At 41.8% G+C, this 20787-nt stretch overlaps 1 protein-coding gene across 2 annotated transcripts in view; it reads right to left on the bottom strand.

The window, feature by feature from the left end:
• Positions 1–20787, bottom strand: part of pcsk5b (proprotein convertase subtilisin/kexin type 5b) — a 74972-nt gene that overhangs the window by 43147 nt on the left and 11038 nt on the right. For both annotated transcript variants that reach the window (XM_083784910.1, XM_083784909.1), the window contains exons 3-4: positions 5402–5557; positions 4087–4230 (exon numbers count right to left, since the gene is read on the bottom strand). In XM_083784910.1, coding sequence (XP_083641036.1) covers positions 4087–4230; positions 5402–5557 — 300 coding nt within the window. The remainder of the gene's footprint in view (positions 1–4086; positions 4231–5401; positions 5558–20787) is intronic.

Raw genomic sequence — 20787 nt, forward strand, 5'->3', positions numbered from 1 at the left:
TTCTAATAGTTTCATTTATTTGCAAATGTACAATGACAACAAAACAATTGTCTAAATTATTACTTGCGCGATCGGCTGGGTATGTACGTATGTATGTATGTATGTATGTATGTATGCAGTGTTGTACCCGAACGCGTTCAAAGAACGATAGTTCACGAACGCGTTCTTATTTGGGCTGAATGTGAACTGAACGTACTGTATTTCTGCCTGATGAATGTCATTGTGAACGCGTTCATTTCTGGTGTGTGTGAACGTCACTTTTTCTCATTCAACTTCGTTCAAGAGTGAGTGGGGTGTTACAGACGTTCGTATCCTGCCACGACGTTATGCTGCTTTCACAGGGGCAGATGCAACAGATGCAAAGCTACACTATACCTAGTCACAAACAGTGTAGTCGTTAAGCAGCAGGAGCCTAGGATCCCAGCAGCAGCTGTCCGTGAACGTCCAACACATATACAATGAATTACTCACCTAATGCTGCATGCAGGTTCCATGTTTAATTCCAGCGTGTGTAACCTACATTGTCTAAGTGACAGTTTTCATATTGTAAATATATATATATATAATGTGGTTTAGCGATTAGTACTTTGACAGCTCATCCATTGTAGCTTGTTTACAAGTGAAACGGACTTCCTGTGCAGAAACTGCCTCATCAAAATAAGAGCCACTTGTATTGATTAGTCAACACTAGTTTTATTTCCACATCTACTTACAGGACGTTAACATCTCATCTGAGTGCCTGTCAGCATTCTAGTTCCTTTTTAAATTTCTGAACTGTGAACAGAACTAGTAGAACTTTCCCAACACTGTATGTATGTATGTATGTATGTCTGTGTTTACATTTGACATCACCATCAACAGCCAATAAGGGACCACCATTCTTTGTGACGTAACAAAGGTACGTTTCAAAGTTAGTATATGGTCAATAACGGGTCAACAGAACAACAGTTGTATTAGACATTAGTTAGTAGCACTCAAAGTAGAGATACAATACAAAGCGGTGAGCGCTCCTCATGGCGGCTCTGCTTGCGCACAGGTGCAAGGCGCAAGATGCCATCTCGACAGAGTGCATTTCTAGTTATTGGTTTAGGTTGTAATTAAACTTAATACTAGGGTTGTCCCGATCGGATCGGGTGATCGGAAATCGGGGCCGATCACGTCATTTTCAAATGATCGTAATCGGATCGGGAGCCAACAAACGTGATCGGGACAATAATATATAATATGTCTGTGATTTGGGATATTGTACTATTGTGATATGGCATAAACGTGTTCTATAAAATATAAATATCGGATCGGGAAAAATCAGTATCGGCAAATGCTCAAAATCTAATGATCGGAATTGGAAAAAACATGATCGGGACATGTAGGACAACTGTAGGACTTGTCCCATGGCAAGAGACCATTGTCAGAAGAGATCTACTGTCATACAGTAGTTGATTATTTTCGGTACAATGATGTTATCACGATTCTTTTTCATGTCCAGCATTGTATTGCTCTGCTCCACTTAAGGGATTTTATGAACTATACTGTATATGGATGATGTCTTTCTCTTCTACTCAGTATTGTAGTAGGCTCAAATCTGTTCATGCTTTCTAAGTGTCTGCTGCACTAAGCTCTGACACGTAGAAATTGCCTGCAGAGCATGGACTTCGACTGTTTCACTGCATTAGTACTTTATAATCAAGCTCCCTAGCTCTTGTCCTCTATGTCATCCCCTTGTCTCCAGTCCAAGCTCTAATTCTTGAACTAAGTCTCCTCCACTTCATGTCTTACTTAACCCTGAACAACTTTGCTAAAAAAAAGAAAAAGAAAAAGAAAACATAACGTAGTAATGAGTATGAGACTTTGAGTCTGTCTGTCTGTCTGTTAACAATGTTGCATGCCCTAACGCTAACCCTAAAAGTACCTGTCAAGACACGAATAGAAGACTCACATCATTTTAGGATTGTGGGGCGGAAGTCTACGGAGTTTAGGCGCAACCTACATGCCAATGTAACCTTGGCATGACATGGTAGCCAACTACATCCAAACATTTTGGCTTGCTCCAGTGATTTCTATGTATTGTTTTATCTTATCTATTTCTAGGTAATGTCTTTGCTGCTCTGTTTCTTATTTCATTGTTGGTTTATTTTTGATTGAGATGTTCTTGTTTTATTCCTTTTATTTTATTGTACAGCACCTTGTAACAACTGTTTTGAAAGGCGCTCTATAAATAAAATTACATTACATTACATGTCAAGTCACCTCTCTCTCACCCTCTCACCCCCTAGCCTGGAGGCTCTCAAGCCTACCTCATCCAACACCCAAGTCTGAAACATCAAATAGCTCGCAAAGTCGGTCAGTCAGCCACCACCATGTTTCACATCAGCAAAATCAGGATTAGCTTGATCTGATGCCATTGGAGTGGTGGGTGTATTACCAGAGCAAAATGTACTATTAAATTGGTATTTAATTGAAATAAATCAGTAGTTTGATAAAAATCTTCATTTATCCCCCCACATTTTCACATCCCAGAACACTGTATTCAATCAAGTAATGATTTGTGAACATAACATTTTCTCAAAGATTATTTCAATAAAAGATTTTTATTTTGATTCATCAAAACATATCTAACAAAATTAGTATAATCTGTGACCAACCTTAAAAAGTAATTGTGGATATCTCCCAATGCACAACCACAACGGTATGCAAATACAGAAAAGCATATTACAGTTCTTTTTTTTATCCATTATGATTTTATGCTAGTATTATGGATTTGGAAAATAAAATTAGAAATAAAAGATTCAATGTCACAGGTCTTTTTCCCCTATATTTAGAAAGCTGTAATTTAACACAACACAGCTCATTAAGAATTCCAGGTTGGAATTTTAGGGCCGCCCACTGGTAATCTCATGTCCATCTCTTTTTGCCAAATGAAAATAGTGATAATGAAAATAGTGATATTGTACACAACAGTAAACACAACCAGAAAACATACTAAAATCATTACACCAGGTCCAGTTACCATAGATGCAAACTAGCTATAGTATAGCCAGTTTGCAACTGTGCTAGCTATATAGTGTGTTTTCCTTATGTTGCGTTGTTGTTCTTCATATCCACTATGGAAATGGGAAAGATTAAAGCCCTGATACAACTTTAGTTTTTTTCAACCAAGGTTCATGTTTTAGGTTGTTATTAGAGAAAGTAAAAGATGAGTGTTCATTGCTTTTCATTTGCTGCTTTCTTTCGTTTTAGCAATTTTAGCAATTTTTTACCTGGGGCGGGGGCATTCGAACATGGTCCAAAATATGTATTATTTTTATAAAACAATATGGTGATTTTTTTATTTAATTTACTATTACTATCTCACTATTACTACTATTAGACCCCAATAAATTATATCTGGACATGAATGTGACGAACTGACATATTAAACCTACAACACACAGTATACCTTCACGTTCAGCATAGATCCTGTGATCTTTTTTGGCCAGATGTAATTTCCTGGGGTCTAGTAGGACTATAGTAAATATTAATAAAGAAATCGTCATCATTTTTTGTAAAAAAAAAAAGGACGCCCCATGTTCGAATGCCCCCTCCCCCCTGTCAAAAATAGCTAAAATCCCAAAAACGAAAGAAAGAAGCAAATGAAAAAAGATTAACACTCACCATTTACTTTGTCTAATAACAACCTAAAACTTGAACCTTGGTTGAAAAAAACTAAAGTTGTCCTTTAAAGATCTGGACATCTTGAATTGTCGGAATCTGGATCCTATCATGAATTGCTTTGAGATACCAAGACAAGATTTGGCTGGATTATCTGACCCTGGATTACAAAATATAGGAAAAATCTGATCCCTCAGGGATTAAACATTTTGAACTCCTGGGCCCAGGTGCAAACGTATAAACACACACAACCATAATCCACAAACATACAAGCTTGCTCACGCAACCACTCACTGAAAATAACACAAACACACATCAAGCAACCAAATGCTTCCATATAGTCTCACCAGTAGTTGCACACATAACCACAAAATACATTTAGCCTACACCCACCGACACAAACTCATGCCACACACACGTGCATACATACACACTCACGTAGTTCTGAATGAGGTCTGGGTGGTTTCTCTCGATGCCATCATCCAATATGGTCACCACTACGTCTTTACCAGTGTATCCCCTCTTCCACGCCCCCATGATGTTCATATCAGACTGGCAGTTAAAGACGTCATCACTACAATGCTAGGCATGGAGGTCAGAGAGAGAGGAGGAGAGGAATAGCAACAAAGATGGTAGAAGAGAGAAAATTCATTAGGTTTTCTACTCAATTAACCACTTAAACAATCAATCACTTCTCCCATTTTCAATCTATGTTCATATAATTGGCCCTTGTAGTTGTAGTTAAGGTTGTAATGGCCGGCACTGCAGGTTTCTGAACTGTCCATAGCCCACCAATGAGATGTAGAGTGAGTGAGTGAGTGAGTGAGTGATAAGTGAGCATTAGTGGGGTCCAATTATACAAAGGTAAAATATGTGAAGTGTTCCTTTAAGCCCCATTAAAAATAATAATAATAATAATAATAATGTTCAACAGTTTTTAGGAAGCTGGCCGATAATGATCTCACAGTTGATCAGCTATTTTAGAGAATGTGGTTAACACTGTACATGAGTTGGAGAGCATGCACATTGAAAAAATAAAAAGGTACTGAAAAAAGAACCTTTCATGACAGAATTTTTAAATACCCAATACTCAAAATGCTGTGATCTTATTGATGGGAAATGGACAGAATAAACAAAGTAATGAAAGAAAACGGACATCAAAGGGCAGGGAGATTAAATGTATTTGGCCTCACACAAACATGCAGGCAAAGGCACACATTCATGCAAGCACCATTTATTGACCCAACGTTCAGACAGTTCTGTGCAGGAACTAAGAAAATAATGTTTAGGACTTAAGGTCAAAGTATTAACAGTTATCTATACAAAGTTAATGGTTAACAGAGTCGAGGTCAAACACAGGGTGAAATATAGCGCAATGATCTCGTAATTTGTATTATCAAACAAGCCCACACATTATATTTACCATAATATAACCCAATTTTTATTATTATAGCGTCACGTGTCGACCTTAACCTAACCCCAAATAGTATTTTTATTGACAGATTACATTTCCTTAGTGGAGAGGCTTGTCCTTATCGCGCACGCCCCTGGCCCACAATCACTAGCAGAAAAGCACAAAATGGCATTGTATTTTACTACTTTTATATCCAGACCATACACATTGTACTTTACTACTTTTATATCCAGACCATACACGAGCCAATCAATAAAAGTGCTGCCACACAAGTACAGCTGCATGAGTCAGAGCAAGAGAACATCAATATCAATGTTTTATTATGGCATTAATACTCACAATATACCACATACTGCTCCACTTAAGGTCATTATAAAATATATTTTGGGAAGAGCTGGTCTGACTCTGGGCGGGACTTGACAGGGAAAGGGGCGGGGATGGCTTGTAATCTCTCTTGATCCTCCTCTTCACCACCTGCTGCTCGATCCACTCCACCTGAAATCAACAAAGGGTCATAGAAAATGGTGGGACTGTTAGCAGCTAGTTTGTGGCCACAATAATACAAGGCATATTTTAATCCCACCTGAAAGAGAGATTTCTATTAAGAGAGTGGGAAAGTTTAAGTCAGTAGAAAAGATACATAGTTTGGAAAACTAAAGCTAGAAAAATGATTTTCTTTTGTAAAAGTTTAATCGTATTTACTATTCAATCTGGACTCAACATGAAAATGTAGGTTTTGCCATGCATTTGTTCAAATGCAGCCATGGTGATTATTCCATAGGCAGAGAAGTGTAATGATGGCCGGTAGTAGGCTTATGGATGTACTGTCCGAATGGCATTGCCTGGGGCACTGCAAATTGTAGTTTGCAGTTCCAGGAGTTAACACCAAAAATAGCAACTTCTGAATGTGTTGAACTACTAGACAATTAGAGCAAAATGTAGTTGAACTCTGCCCAACTACTTCCCAACACAGAGAACAGTATGAACAGTACAGTTTGTAAATAGTAAAAACTATTCAGTTATGATTCAATTTTCAACAAAAAAGGGGAAAAGATAAGTAGGAGTACAGAAGGGGCAGGAAAAGCTGGGATCTCCATTAACTGTGTTGTACACGTCCTAGCGCATCCTCAATGATATCAGGCGAGGGGAGAATATTCTGATTTTTTTCCTTTTATATCTGCAACACAGAAACATCTTCATAATCGTGATATCTTAATTGCGGTAATTTTCTTCCGATTTCAAAATCGACATTGTTGGATCAGAGCGAGGCAGCTGGACCTGCTTGCTTGGCTGCAATGACCACTTTTTAAACCTCTGAAATCTTGTGTTTAGTCTACCAAAAGTCCTTAAATCTACAATCGGTCTTAAAAGGCTGTATGAAAACAGCCTTTTATGAAAACACAGCCCAGGCCTGTGTTTGGGTTCTAAGGACCATATTCAGGGTATTAGAGTGACAAAGACTGACATACTACTGTGCAGAGCTGACAAGGGAAGGGATAGGGTCAAAGGTCAAAGGATCTGCAGAGAGTAAGAGACATGTAGAACGGGGCACATTAGCTGTAATAACTATGTAGTAGAACTGTAGAATGATTTTTGATTTAATATAAAAATATTATCCTGCCACACTAATAGCCAGCGCAACACCCCATCCTTTGTCCGCCTTCTCCTACCAAACCACACCGTTTGCACACATCTCACCATGCACAACACCAACAGCATGCCTGTCCAGACATCAACCACTACTTTGCATCCATGCAACTGTCATATTTACAGTACAATACCCATTTTTATGAAAGAAAACATTATTGCGCAAGATCACCAGCCTACGTCAAAATCATCATCACTTTGCCGACTTACGCCAACTCCGTTCACTTCATGGGGCCAGTCCAATGGCGCATTGTAGTCTACGGCCTTCACAGTGACACACGTGTTACATGAACCACGCGACCGGGATGATTTCCAACCCCTCAATGTCCAACCTCGCTGCCTCTGCTCCACACCAGCTCATCCTAACTCAGCCCCCTCCCCCTCTGGCTGCTGTGCCGGACAGGCGAACACTCCACCTCACCATCGACACACACCACGTCGTGTTGACTACACTACACTAATAAGGACACATGACGGCCACCAGCAACAAACCGAAAAACACATCTCTCGCCTATCGCACGGCAAACGCCACACAACTACGCTTGGTTGAACGCAGCTAAAGCAGCTGCCGTACGGCTTCACAACTTCACAGTACACTGTGGAGGTTTTTTGTATCGCATCGTTCGGGTGTCGGATCACATTACTGGCGGTCCGCGAGTGTAGGATAGCGTTACCCCAGTGGCCGGGGGACTTCAATTGACAAGTGCGCGAGTGAGTGAGTGTCAGCGTGTGTGTGTGTGTGTGCAGTACACATACTATTTACCCAGGGTGTGCGTGTGTCTACGATGGCCAGCCAGCCACTCACACACACACACCACCTCTCATCGCCACAATCATCGGATGCCAAGTTATTCCGTGCAATATTTATTTCCCAGTCCCACCACGGATTCAAAGTAACCAGTGACTGTGAGTGTGAGTGTGTGTACCTCGCATCAGTGCCACGGGTTCACCTTCACAACAAGGATTTTTGTATCGCATCACGGTGCCGGGGGGACTTGAATTGACAAGTGAGTGAGTGAGTGAGTGAGTGAGTGTGTGTGTGTGTGTGTGCAACAACACATAATAACTAATAACCCATCCGTTACTACATGTGGAGTCTGTCAACTTCCGCAATTCCCTTCTTCCCATATTGCGCTGCAACGTAACTCTGGAATGAGCCGCCCGAAGGACGGAGAAATTCTAGTCATCATTATTATTATTACACCAATTATGCTAATGACGTTTATACACGTTTTTAGAATCAAAACCACTGACGACCAAAATGCAAAAGCAAGAAATAGATAAGAGGTAGACAGGAGTCTGAGATAACAAAGAAAGCAGTAGAGGAAGACACAAGAAAAGACTCAAGTTATCAATGCAAGGGTTTTTAGGATGTTTTGAACAAGAATGGTTTGGCAAATTAAAGTCTGCTACAAAACAGGTCATGATTATGTATTTTCAGAGCACAGAGATTTGTCTCAGACAGTAGTACCACTATGAGTTATAAACCGATCCGGCTACAGTCTACATCCAAAGCATATAAATTTATTCCCCTCAATATCTGAATTAATTGACCACAGTAAGACAGTATAGAAGCTGGCATAAAGGCAGGATGGAACAATCTCCCCTCCAGTGTTCACCAGGGCGATGGAGATTAATATTATTACTAGGACATCAACGTAAATTGAATTTGGGGTAAGGTGTCGGGCAGGGATTCTCCTCACATGCTTTAGGTTGCAATGTATCAACGATGACTTATAGATCAGCACCTTGTAGGCCACAAATTGAAGGTTATAAAATCGTATTGAGTCTGACAGTAAAAGAAGGCAGGCACTGTTCACCGTTGGCAGAGTTGTGGACCTATGCTCCACTATCATTTTCCACACTAATGCCCAGCTAAATTGCACAAGAGATAGTTAGATCAAATCCAGTGTATTTCAAAATGTGATATTCAAATTATACGGTGAGAATACAGCGACATTCTTTGCAGTTAACAATAACATCGCATTAACCTACATACATGACATATACATACAGTCATGACAGCTGACACAAACTACAATTACAGCATGTTACTTGTGCTGCATTAAGCTGCTTCCACAGTGTCTAATGTGAAGTTAAAGGAGAATTCCATACTAAAAGGCTTTCTTACCTTTCTTTGTAGTTGTTACGTCCCCACCAAAGAGGTCCAGGTGTTATTTTGTGCAAAAGCTCCATATTGGCTATTTCCCCTACCATAAGCCCTAAATGAATTGCATTGAATGGGAATTGAATGGGGCTATGTGGTGTTGTGATAATTCGCTTATTTCCATCGCTCAAAATTATAATTTCTTTGTATATATCCTCTCTTCATAATGTAAATAATATCCCAAGCGGCACACTTTACTACTTCTTTCGATGGAAATAAGCGAACTAGCATAACACCCCATAGCCCCATTCAATTCCCATTCAATGCAATGCAATTCATTGAGGGCTTATGGTAGGGAAAATAGCCAATAAGGAGTTTTTGCACAAAAAAACACCTGGACCTCTTTGGTGGGGACGTAACAACTACAAAGAAAGGTAAGAAGAAAAGCATTCTAGCATGGAATTCTCCTTTAATGCTCTCTATGGTCCATTCCACAGCTTCATGAACAATGTGAGACTAAAAAGGCGAAGCCAGTGCTTCACATCTATACGGCATCAATAGAAGGAGTAGCTTGGAGGAGGAGAGGAATTGAAGTGAATAGTCGACACATAATGACTCAAGAGTGATTATCTGGTCTCATGCACTAAAACAATCTGCCAGCCTCTCTGGAGAGGTGGAGAGTGAGGGAATGAGACCAGATAAGACAGGAAATGGAGAAATGATAAAGAACTGGAGAGAACAAGTACCAGGGGAGTCAATAAAAAGTACAGAAAAGGGCAGGGGGGGGGGGGGGTGTTAGAATAACAAACAAAAGGGATTGTATAAGTTACAAGGATTTTTCTATGAATTATAATAACCAGAGAATCTTTATAGCCAGGCATGAAGACCTGTTTGGAAGTGAGATCGGGGAAAGAAGAGAATGATAAAAGTAAAGAAGTCGGATGGTGAAAGAGTCAGAGAAAAGGCAAAGGCTTTATTTGATCGCAATGCTAGACCGTCTGCTGAGGTCTCAGCTCATTTCCCTCTAAATTCTGTCATTATCATCAGCTTCAAAGCAACCGTTTACACACACCATTAACCCCAAAACAACAGCATCATCAGGATATGAGTGTACTTGTCTGTGCGTATCCATGAGTGTCAGTGCGATTTGCATACATTAGCGTAGTGCTAAACAAGACCTTTGATCGGTAGCATAAACAATAAATGTAATTGACCAAGTAATTTTCAAAGGATGGAATGGGCTAAATCAGAACTAGATAAAGTGCCCAGGTCTCCACCAGGGCAGGTCAGGTTGTAGCCTCCTGGTGGCGCTATAATAGGCCAATGTGAAAAGGGCGGCATTTCTTATTACGCCTTGGATGGCAATTGGATGATTTGAGGCATTTTGTTCCAAAAATGTGTTTTGCAAAAATCCACCTGTTGGTGGCGCTATAACAGGCTAATGTGAAAAAGGGTGGGATATATTCCTCAGCCTAGTAGGAAAGTCTGTGAAAGACTTCACGTAACTTGCACGCTGTGTTGATGTGTTCATGATTTGAGGCTTTGTCAAATCTTGCACGCTTACTGATGCCAACGATGAACCTCTGCCCCAAATTTTCCATAACGGCCTGTTATAGCGCCACCAGGAGGCCGACTTTTGTAAAACACATTTTTTTATATTACTCCTCCATATTTTGTCCAAAAATCCTGCAAATCGTTACACATCTCTATAGTCATGTGTGCTCAACACAGATCTGTCCGATATTTCATATTCCATCCTGATTGGCTAACATTGGCTTTCAAAGTTTATAGGATTGGCCCGTTTTGAACAAAAAGCCTCAAATCATGAACGCAGTGTGAAATTTACGTGAAATCTTTCACAGACGTTCCTACTAGGCTGAGGAATATATCCCACCCTTTTCACATTGGCCTGTTATAGCGCCACGAACAGGCAGAGTTTTGCAAAGCACATTTTTGGAACAAAATGCCTCAAATCATCCGATTGCCATCAAAGGCGTAAGAAGAAATGGCACCCTTTTCACATTGGCTTATTATAGCGCCACCAGGAGGCCACAACCTGACCTGCCCTGGTGGAGACCTGTGCCCCGAGGGGCACTTTTTCCTAGTTGATTTTGTACCATTTGCCAATCCCTCTCCAAAAGGAAAAATAACATTGTGCCCGCATTTCCTCCTAATTTTGCCATGCATCCCCGTCTCAGTTTTGATGCCAATATACTGGCATCGTTTGAACCAAGACAAATACACCTGTTCTGTTATTCAACTCCAGATGTGCAGAGCAGTGAAATGATCGACCAGGGACTATTATTGCGAACGCAGTGAGCCACTTACTATGACAGCAAGGGCTGAATGTCTGTGTGTGTGTGTGTGTGTCACGCTGTTACACCACCCGCCCGCCACCAGAGGGCGCAGCTGTAGCACACACACACACAGGGCGCAGCTGTAGCACACACACACACACACACACACACAACCACACACACACGAGCTGCGTTCGCTTCCCGCGTTTGCGCGTCTTACTTGTTCCCTTATAGGGGATTCACACTATGGTCCCGGGTGCGCACTCGGGACCACTTGGCAGATGTTGTGGTAGTGTGAATGATGCGTACCGTTCCCGGGAGCGGATCGCCCAACCGTCCCCGGGACCGCTAGGGGGGGCGGGTCTCTGGACCGTTGAAGTGTATTCAGATACGGATCGTTCCAATGTGAATGAATGCGTACCTAAAGAAGGAAGTGGACTGTTTTTTTTAAAGAACGTGACACAATCTCTAGTCGACGAGCCAAGCCTCAACAAAAAGAAACACAGCCGCTGCACGACGCGTAACACCAGCGCATTTCTCAACGCCGCCCGTCTCCTGTTGAATCTGCGTATACGCGCAGCACTGCAGTGCACGCTGATCTTATTCTGCGGACTACACGTGGCTCTTGGGCTTTGCTTGGCACAGTTTCCAAAGTAAAACAAAATAATAATAATGCTGAAGTAGAATCCATAGCAAACTAATACACTGGAGCACAGAACTGACTGACACAGTGAATAGCAGGCAGGCTGACAGTGAAGTAGTATAACGGCAAAAAGCCAAAGAGGCAATGCAACGCAGTGTGTCTGGATTTATTTGAGACAATGTCGCACAGTTGATGGTCAGTGTCCGTGCGCGCCAGCCATCAAACAAACCGCCGTCTGGAGGATTAAAGTGTGTTATGCAAGTGTACCCGGGTGCGCTGTTGAATCTCGGGCAATGTGAATCATGGCCATCGGGGACCAGGCAACCGTATTCGGAAACGGTTCCAATGAAACGGATTCAGTCCGTCTCAGTGTGAATCCCCTATTATACTCTCTCACTTTTCTGTCCCGTTCTGCCATCTCAACCTCAGTCATCCTGTTTCTCCACCCGATTCGACTGTTATCAATAGACAAGACCGCAGTGATCACTTAGGATCAGTACGATTGTTTGACGAGTATGGGCATGCTCTGCCGACTGATTAAAAAAAACGACAGGATTAAGGTTGGCGAACATGCGTTAATATTAGGACCGCGCTGCGACATGCTTGCGGTTAAGTTTAGGGGAGGGTATGAGGAGGCTTGTCATTTTCAGTAGGCTCCCAGCATGTCCAGTAGACCTGACTAGACCGATAAGATTGGTTAACGTGTCATTAACGCCAATCGCAGCCAGTAGGCTCCAGACGAGCCGATCGGCTAGATAAGATCGGCGTAATAAGTAACCTACTGGGAATTATCGGTTGATTTTCGGTCGAAACGGCTGGTTTTTCGGTACATCTGCCCGTCTTTCTCTCTTGCATGACCACTCTGATGTGCATCCCTCCCACTTCTCTTCCTCCCCACTCCATCAGTGTAAGGCAGGGGTGCCCAAAAGGTAGATTGCGATCTACCAGATCACATAGGCTGTGCAAGTAGACCACGTGACATGACATGCTCCTAAAATATATAATATAATAAACTATTTTTGGCATCTTCCACTTGAATTAAGGTGACTTGATGGATTGACATAAAAAGGTGTCTGCTCAAACCACAAAGCAATACATTGTTTTCAAGAGTGTTGCAGACAAACATTACAAAGTTATAATATATATAAAAAACCTACCAATTCCATTTTGCCCTTCTATTTCCCATTCTATGTGTTTGTCTTATATCGCCTAAGGTAACTGTTAAAAACTATTTTCAGCAATGGGATAATATTTTTTTGGGGGGGTGGATAGATCTTGTTGAGCTGGTCAGTTTAAAAGTAGTTTGAGTCAAATAAGTGTGGGCACCCCTGGTATAAGGGTTTGCAGGTGGCTCTTAAGTCTTAATAGCCGGGTCAGTAACCAGGGGAAACTGGGTAGAGTTCATTTCAATAGAACAAATGAGAACAAATTGATCCACGTTCACTGCTGTTTTTATGACTCTGCTTGAACTGAAGTCAAAGAACTGAAAGCTAGCAAATTTAAAGAGGGTCAAAGGCTTAAGCAGCAGGATGGCCGTGGCAGTCTTTGGACCAACACAGGAAGCAAAGCTGTGTATTCTTGCACTGTGTGCAGTTCAGATACTCCACAGTGATCTGTCACCTACCGTGTCTTATAGCTTAGCTTGAAACTTTATACGGTTAGCTGTTGAAACAAATGATTGATGAAGAACTGAGAGTAACACAGCCTATTATCATCTGCTTATAACAATGTATATCTGGCACTCTTAAAATACTCAAACCTTTATTACAATAATCACAACAGTTAATAGGTCAGGTATTAAATACTTCATAAAAGGACCAGGGATAAAAAATAAATGACACACCGCCGCCGAAACATTCGTCTATCATTCAAAATTTGGGATCATGTTTGATTTCCTGCATTTTTCACATCCATCAGATTGTACTCTAGGCTATGTTGCAGTGTTTTGAGGCTGGATTCAGTCAAAACATCGCCTAGTGCCCACATTTCCAAATGTCATGGCACAATTTGGATTGCCGTATTAAACTTGTGTGTGTGTGTGTGTGTGTGTGTGTGTGTGTGTGTGTGTGTGTGTGTGTGTGTGTGTGTGGGTGTGTGCGTGTGTGTACGTGTGTGCGTGTACGTGTGTATGTGTGTGCGTGTGTCTACTGCCACCCTCTCTTCAGGATCAATGGATTGAATAAATTGGTGGTCTTCCATTTAAAGTGTGGCTCCAGTATTACTAGCAAGGAATCAAACTGGGCCACTGAAAACCCCTTGAAATCATCACATTATCCTTGCTCTCTGTACACAAACTCTTGGATGGAGTGGACCCAATTTGTTTTCAAGAAGTGAAAGGAAAAATCATCCTCACTGACTTGTTTCTCTCTATAAAATGTAGTATAGTAATAATAGTATAGTACACATCATACTCTGTGCGGAACATTTTTTCCGGATGATGGAATAAAGTACTAGATTCTAACGACTGAGCTAGAGGGGGTTCACCAAATACCAGCACACATGGGAACTGCCGTGAAGACCATGACAGCTCTTTAACTCATCCCACTTTGTTTCCTTGATATTATGAGTCTTTAGTCTGAAAGGAAAAAATATGATTTGGATAAAAGCGGATTTGTTTATTTTGGCACTATCCATAAAGATATACATGTAATGTAAGTACCATTGTGAATAAACCTTTAAAGGTATATTCAGTGATTTTACAAAAAAAAACCTTAGGTTTCGTTTTTGGTTGTGGGACCCAGCCTTTCGTCCAATCAGGATAGAGAGTAAAAAACGAAACCTAAGGTTTTTTGACCCCCAGGGGTTAACTGGGGACAGGGAGGAACTCCTTATATGGCCAGCACACTCTATAGTAGGGAGGAGTATCACAACAAAACAAAAAAATAAGTGATATTTGAATTAAGTGAAATCACTGAATATACCTTTAAAAGAATTGTGGCTTTCATGGCACTAAAAGGAATTGAAACAGATTAAGATTAGATTACAAATGTACTCATCTTTTGTAGGTAGTAAAATACTGTTCACGTGCCAAGACTTCAAGAGGTCTTCAGGCCATCATAGAAATTAGCCAACCCTTTCCTCCTTGCAGCCTTTCAGCATATCCCTTTAAAAATTCAGCTGTGGATGACTCTGGGCTCTCTGTTATTCTGGTTTAGCGTGCACAGTGCACATGATTGGGTAAAGGGCCACAAGTACAAAAGCGTTTAAAAAAGTAAGCAAACGAGCCTGGAATCCTCATGCTTCTGTGACTGAGTTGAGTAAATGCCTGGATGAGTTTAACAGTTGTTTCTTCCTTCCTGTGGGGAATTAAGCAGGAAGGGAAATTATACAGGGAGAGGCAACTATTCTCATGTGTTTCTTTTACCCGTGGCCGTGTCATTGATGTCTTTATGTGAATTTAAATCAGCTTAATGGCAACCATTTACTTTTTCCGGTCCAAAGATATTTGAGCTCATAATGCAATCATTATTTAACGTTCATTATAACAATGAGCATAGAACAGTGTATACATGTTTGTAAGCAGTGCTTGCAAACACTGGGGAAATGGCCCTGAAGTTTGAGTTATCAGTAGAATTATAAAGCCGAGTAGCAACGGTAGCTAGCCTGTCACTACTAAGTATAACATTTAAAAAGTAGTCCACCCCCCCCCCTCCCATTTAGGAAAATAAATGTGGGGATAGTAGTTTATGATAGTTGCAGTACACACACACACACACACACACACACACACACACACACACACACACACACACACACAAGTGTATTTGTTGTTTGTCATACTTTGTTTGATTATCATGTTGAACTTACTTACTACTTGTTTATTATTTCAGGTGAGAACCTTGTATAATAAGCCCCATATGGGTTTCCTTTCTCACCTAAAATAAAAGAAAGAAAAAAAATAGACGGGAAGAACATTTTGTTTCTCTTTGAATGAAATGCACTATACAAATTAAATTGGACTTGGAAACACATTTAGACAGATGCTCTTGGTTGAAGAGAAGGTTTTGTAATATAAGGTAGGCTACAAGATATCAATCTTGAATTTGGCCCTTGACAGTATTAACCCATTCTGGGCAGGAACCCCTTTTGGTTTTTTAAGCATTAGGTTATACTTTAGCTGTTGAAAAATAGCAGATCTACAAGCGCATAGTACATCACCGAGTGCGACGCTACGAGCTTGTAGATCTGCTATTTTTGGCAAAAACGTGAAAATATGGCGCAAATCTTTGGATACAAATGTTTTTTAACTAAAATCTTTGCTCCTGGGTGGGGGGGGGGGGGGGTAACCTGGAACAACATATTTTCAGATGGCCGTCCACAGCCAAATACAGATAATTCTGGGGGTCCAGGCTTGACATGAAAAAGGTTGAGCACCACTGATATAGAAACCCATAAAACCTTGCCTTTAGAAGACTTTTTTTTTTAATCGACCTCAGGTCTAAAATGGGTTAAAAAAAATACGTTTAAAAGAAATATGAAATAACAATAACAATAACAAGCTTTTACCAGGGTAGTCTCAAATAATGTCTGGAGGGAAGGGAATCGACTTGGCCCAGGTCATCACTAGCATCAGCCCCGAGGAGAAAGTCACCTTTAACCCGTGGTTAAAGGTCATAACACACTAGTTTAGTGTAATAAAACCATAATAAGCCGTATTGGTGCGGCCATGGCAACAACTAGTACAGTGGATGGTAGGGCACACCTGTGGCACTGCTACACCCTTCTGACTCACACACACACACACACACACACACACACACACACACACACACACACGCCAGATTGTGTGCCCCAGATAAGGCCCATGGTGCAATGGCTAACGTGTCTGACTATGATCAGAAAATGGAATTCTAGGTTTGACTCCTGGTTGGCTCAATAACTTTAGGGCTTAAGAGAAGGCATGCTGTAGGTGAAGAGATGTTCAGTTTGACTTGAGGCTAGTCTGAGACAACAGCAGGGGAGAACTGCCAGGGCCTTTGTGAAAGGTTTAGCCTGTAACCAGTATCTTAAGTTCTTGATTTGTGGTTTTCTAGTGTAGCTTTTAGTGTACATTTCATTTTCCTATTTTTGGCCAGTCTTATTTATTTTTGCATCGTCACCAGCTTGCACTCTTTGCACATTTGGAGAGGTAAATAAAATACCCCAAACTGTACTGTTGGACCCGTCTACTTTTTGGAGCCTTGTGCTGCCAGCCTTTACACAATATCCAAATTAGAATTGCATGGTGAGGGGTCTCTTTGGAGTGTCCCGACAGCTGCACTGACACTGCCCTGGGTAGGCAACCAGACCTGGCAGAGATCTGTGCGCCGAGGAGTACAATTTTGTAGTCTTGTCTTTCCGCTTCCCTCAGCTCTTCTCCCTTTCTTTCCTCAGTTCTTTTTGACCCGCACCACTCTCCTCTACCACCCCCCCCCCCTCCCCCGTTCTCTCTCGCGTCCCTTATGCCAGCTGGCACCAAAACACAGGCCTACCATGCCGCACTGTCGGTCTGAGAACGAGAGAGAGGAGGGTGTAGCATGAAAAAAAACAGTGAGAAAGGCAACTACAAAGAACACTGATGAGAGACAGGAGGATGGTGATGAAAAGTTAAAACAGCAGGTAGACAGAACAAATGGAGAGCACACAAACAGAAGTCAGCAGTGCAGGAGGGGAAAAGGAAAACATTGCATCGCTGGGAACCCACCAATAAAAAAAACATCGCTCACGCGCTTTATTGTGCACGTAGGATTGTGTGAAACTGCTCTTGCCGAATCTGGCCATAGCAGGACGTCTGGTCAATGCATTCCAATGAGAATGTGCGCGGGAGACCTTCACATGCACGACTGGAGCGCAAGTGCACGGGCAGTGAGAACGTTCATTCATTAGGAGCAGAAGAAAATCAGCATCTGTGTGCTTGTGCAATGTGCACATGGTGGGTTTCAAGTGCAAGGGCAAGGGGTCAATGACAAGTACTCGTATCTGTTCCTTCCCTTCTGCCTTTTCCTCCTCCTCACTTCCACTTTTGTCAGCTCCTCACATTCTTTCCTTCCACAATCAGCATGAGCTTATAAACATGCAAGCAAAACATCAATTAATTTATCTTCATTCCTCAAGCAGTCACACAACACATTCAAATGCATGCATGTATATATACACTCATAACATCCTGGATTCTTGGAATGCATTCTTCACACATGCCTTTATTAACGGGGGACAAATATACCAACGTAGATTGGTGTATCTCTCTCTCTCTCTCTCTCATTAGCAGGCAACAGTACAGCACTATCTCTCTCTGTTTCTGGCACAACAGCGCCCCTACTGGTACTAATAGACATACTCGTGCTCAAACCCATTCTGGGCGGGAACCCATATTGGTATCTTACCCCCTCAGGCCGGGAACCAATATTTGGGTTCTGTACAGTATTCAAAAATATAACTTTTTTTGATGCTGCTATATAAATATTTGAAGTTTTTCAGAAACCTTAGGTCAGGATTTAGAGGCGTTTTTAGAATCGGCCTTAGGCCTAAATGGGTTAACGTCACATTCATAGGCGAACAACACGGACATTGCTGTTCCTTGAAACAAGTCATTAATCAAGATGAGGCCATGTCAATAACACACACACACACACACACACACACACACACACACACACACACACACACACACAAACACGTTTATGACTCATTGAAATGAGAGAGGGTTTACACATCTCTCAAACTTTAACATGAGAATTAAGAAACTATTTTCGGAATTGTATTTAATCCATTTTGACTTTCCAAGCACATCAATTCTTTGGACCCTAAAAATAATTTGTGTGCGCACTAATGGATATTTGTTGGTTTACCGTTATAAATAATCACACCTGTGTGAAGTATGGGGCGCTCTTATCATCGTACATCATCGCTGACTTCTTACCTGTACCATATAAGACTGACAGTCCTATATACAACATATCAATGATTATGTTACGCAATGTTGACGTAAAATTGTCCATTCATTGTCAATTGGAATTTAATGTTTGTGTAGGACAAAGTCTGTGAACACACACACTAAAAGCTGGACATAGGAGGGGCTAGCGCCCCTCAAAAAGCCAGGCCACAGTCTAAATACACAGCACACATAACAGTAGAAATCATGGTACCAATATAATCATCTGTGTTGATGTCCAAGTAGTGAGTGATCACTTCTAGCAGAAGGTGTCACTAGCTGGCCACCATAGATAGGACAGAGGTCCCATGATAATTAACAGTAAGGGTTTAATTTATTCAATTTAGTGAAGGGTTACGTTTAGGCATGGGTTTGGTGCAGTTTACAATTAAGAGTAAGGATCTGGGAGTGGATCCAGCGGGATCGCTGTTCTTTCTAAGGTGGCATCTAGTGACAAGCTTTTTTGACCTGCTGCAGGGACTAGTATGTTGTAGTCAGTCATTGTATTTGTTTTTTATTCCATGCCATCTAACTTGGCCATGCAGTAATGTTCATACCTGCCCTTTCAGTCCATTCATTTCAAAGAGTCACACTAGAGTCGGTGCCCCAGTGTTTGTCCTGTATGCATCAAACAAGATCAGTCACTAGGAGATGCGGTGTGAGGTTCCAGCTCCATCAATAATGCAGGTGGGTTTTGATGACCTCATGCGGTGATGTGAGGCGATAGGATGGAGGGAAGGTTTACCTCAGGACAAACACTGTCTGACCTAACATTCACAGTCTGTGAAGAACAGGCTTCACTTATCACTATTCATACATTCTGGACCTCCAAAAAGCTTTTGACACTATGAACCACTCCATACTGGTTAACAAGCTAAAAGCAATTGCACATCAGGGAGCTGGATGAAATCCTACCTGGAGGGAAGAGAACAGATGGTGGAGGTGAACCACCCCCTCCCAGTGAGCTGTGGTGTTCCACAAGGAAGCAACTAGGGCCTTTACTGTTCCTAATATATGTAAACGACATAACATCAGCTTGTGACTGCAACTTGTTCCTGTTCACAGATGACTCAGCAGAGTCAGCACTGCTGGTCTCAGACAGGAACAAACTGCAGGTTGAAAAGGCCCTCAACTCTGAGCTCGGTAGAATCTCGCTGATAATAAACAAACTATCTTTACACCTGGGAAAAACTGAATCCATTCTCTTTGGATCAAATATAGCTCTGGTCCATAGCTCTAATGCGTTGCATTTAGAGCTATGTTACCATCGACTTCTGGGGCTCGCATGAATGCAGACCAGCCTCGTCTTTAGCGTAAATAGAAAGAATGTTTTTGATACCAAAACAAAGGCAGGTTGTGTCATTAGAAAGCCTACTTTCCTTAGTGGAAGCACTCTGAGCCCCCCCCCCCCCCCCCACCGCACGTATAAACGGTACTTTTTGGCCAAAATGGGATTTTGTTTCCACCGGGGAAAAAATACTTTTAGTTAATCCACTGCGCCTTCTACCGATATTGCCCAGGGAATTGCCTCATAGAGAATATTTTCTAATGACACAACCCGCCTTTGTTTTGGTGAGTAGCAAAAACGTAATTTTTAACGTTCTCCTCCCGTTATAATGGTATGCTCCCAAAGTCCCCGCAGCATTGGGGAACGACCGTGATGCTCACTCACTCTAGCAGCCAGAGTAAAGGCAGGGAGCCGGGAACCGAGGGAGGCTACTGTACAGTAGCCTAAGCCTACATGTTGTTTACGCTCCGGAGTCCAGACCCATGCAGTTTAATAACATACAGTCACACCAGAATGCACACTGCTGTCTCGTGTCTCATCACAACCCAATGCGCCACCCGTGAAGTCGGGGGGAAAAAAATGAAAAAGAGAGAAAAGGTAAAGGAGTGACAAATTGTTAGCAACAAGCTAAGCTAACAGGCTGCCTGGCGTTAGTGCAGGCTCAGGGATCATTAGCTTAGCACTTAGCTTAGCGTGTTGCTGCTGATTCAACCCACTGATTGAACTTCATCTCCGCCTGTAAACTAGGTTATTTTTTTATTGACAACGTGAACGAACCCCGACACCAGCGCTGCAAAAATAGACAGATCTACAAGCTCTCAACGCGTAGCGAA

Source organism: Protomyctophum parallelum, assembly GCF_964188405.1.
Source record: "Protomyctophum parallelum genome assembly, chromosome: 15".
In the NCBI taxonomy this organism is placed as follows: domain Eukaryota; kingdom Metazoa; phylum Chordata; class Actinopteri; order Myctophiformes; family Myctophidae; genus Protomyctophum; species Protomyctophum parallelum.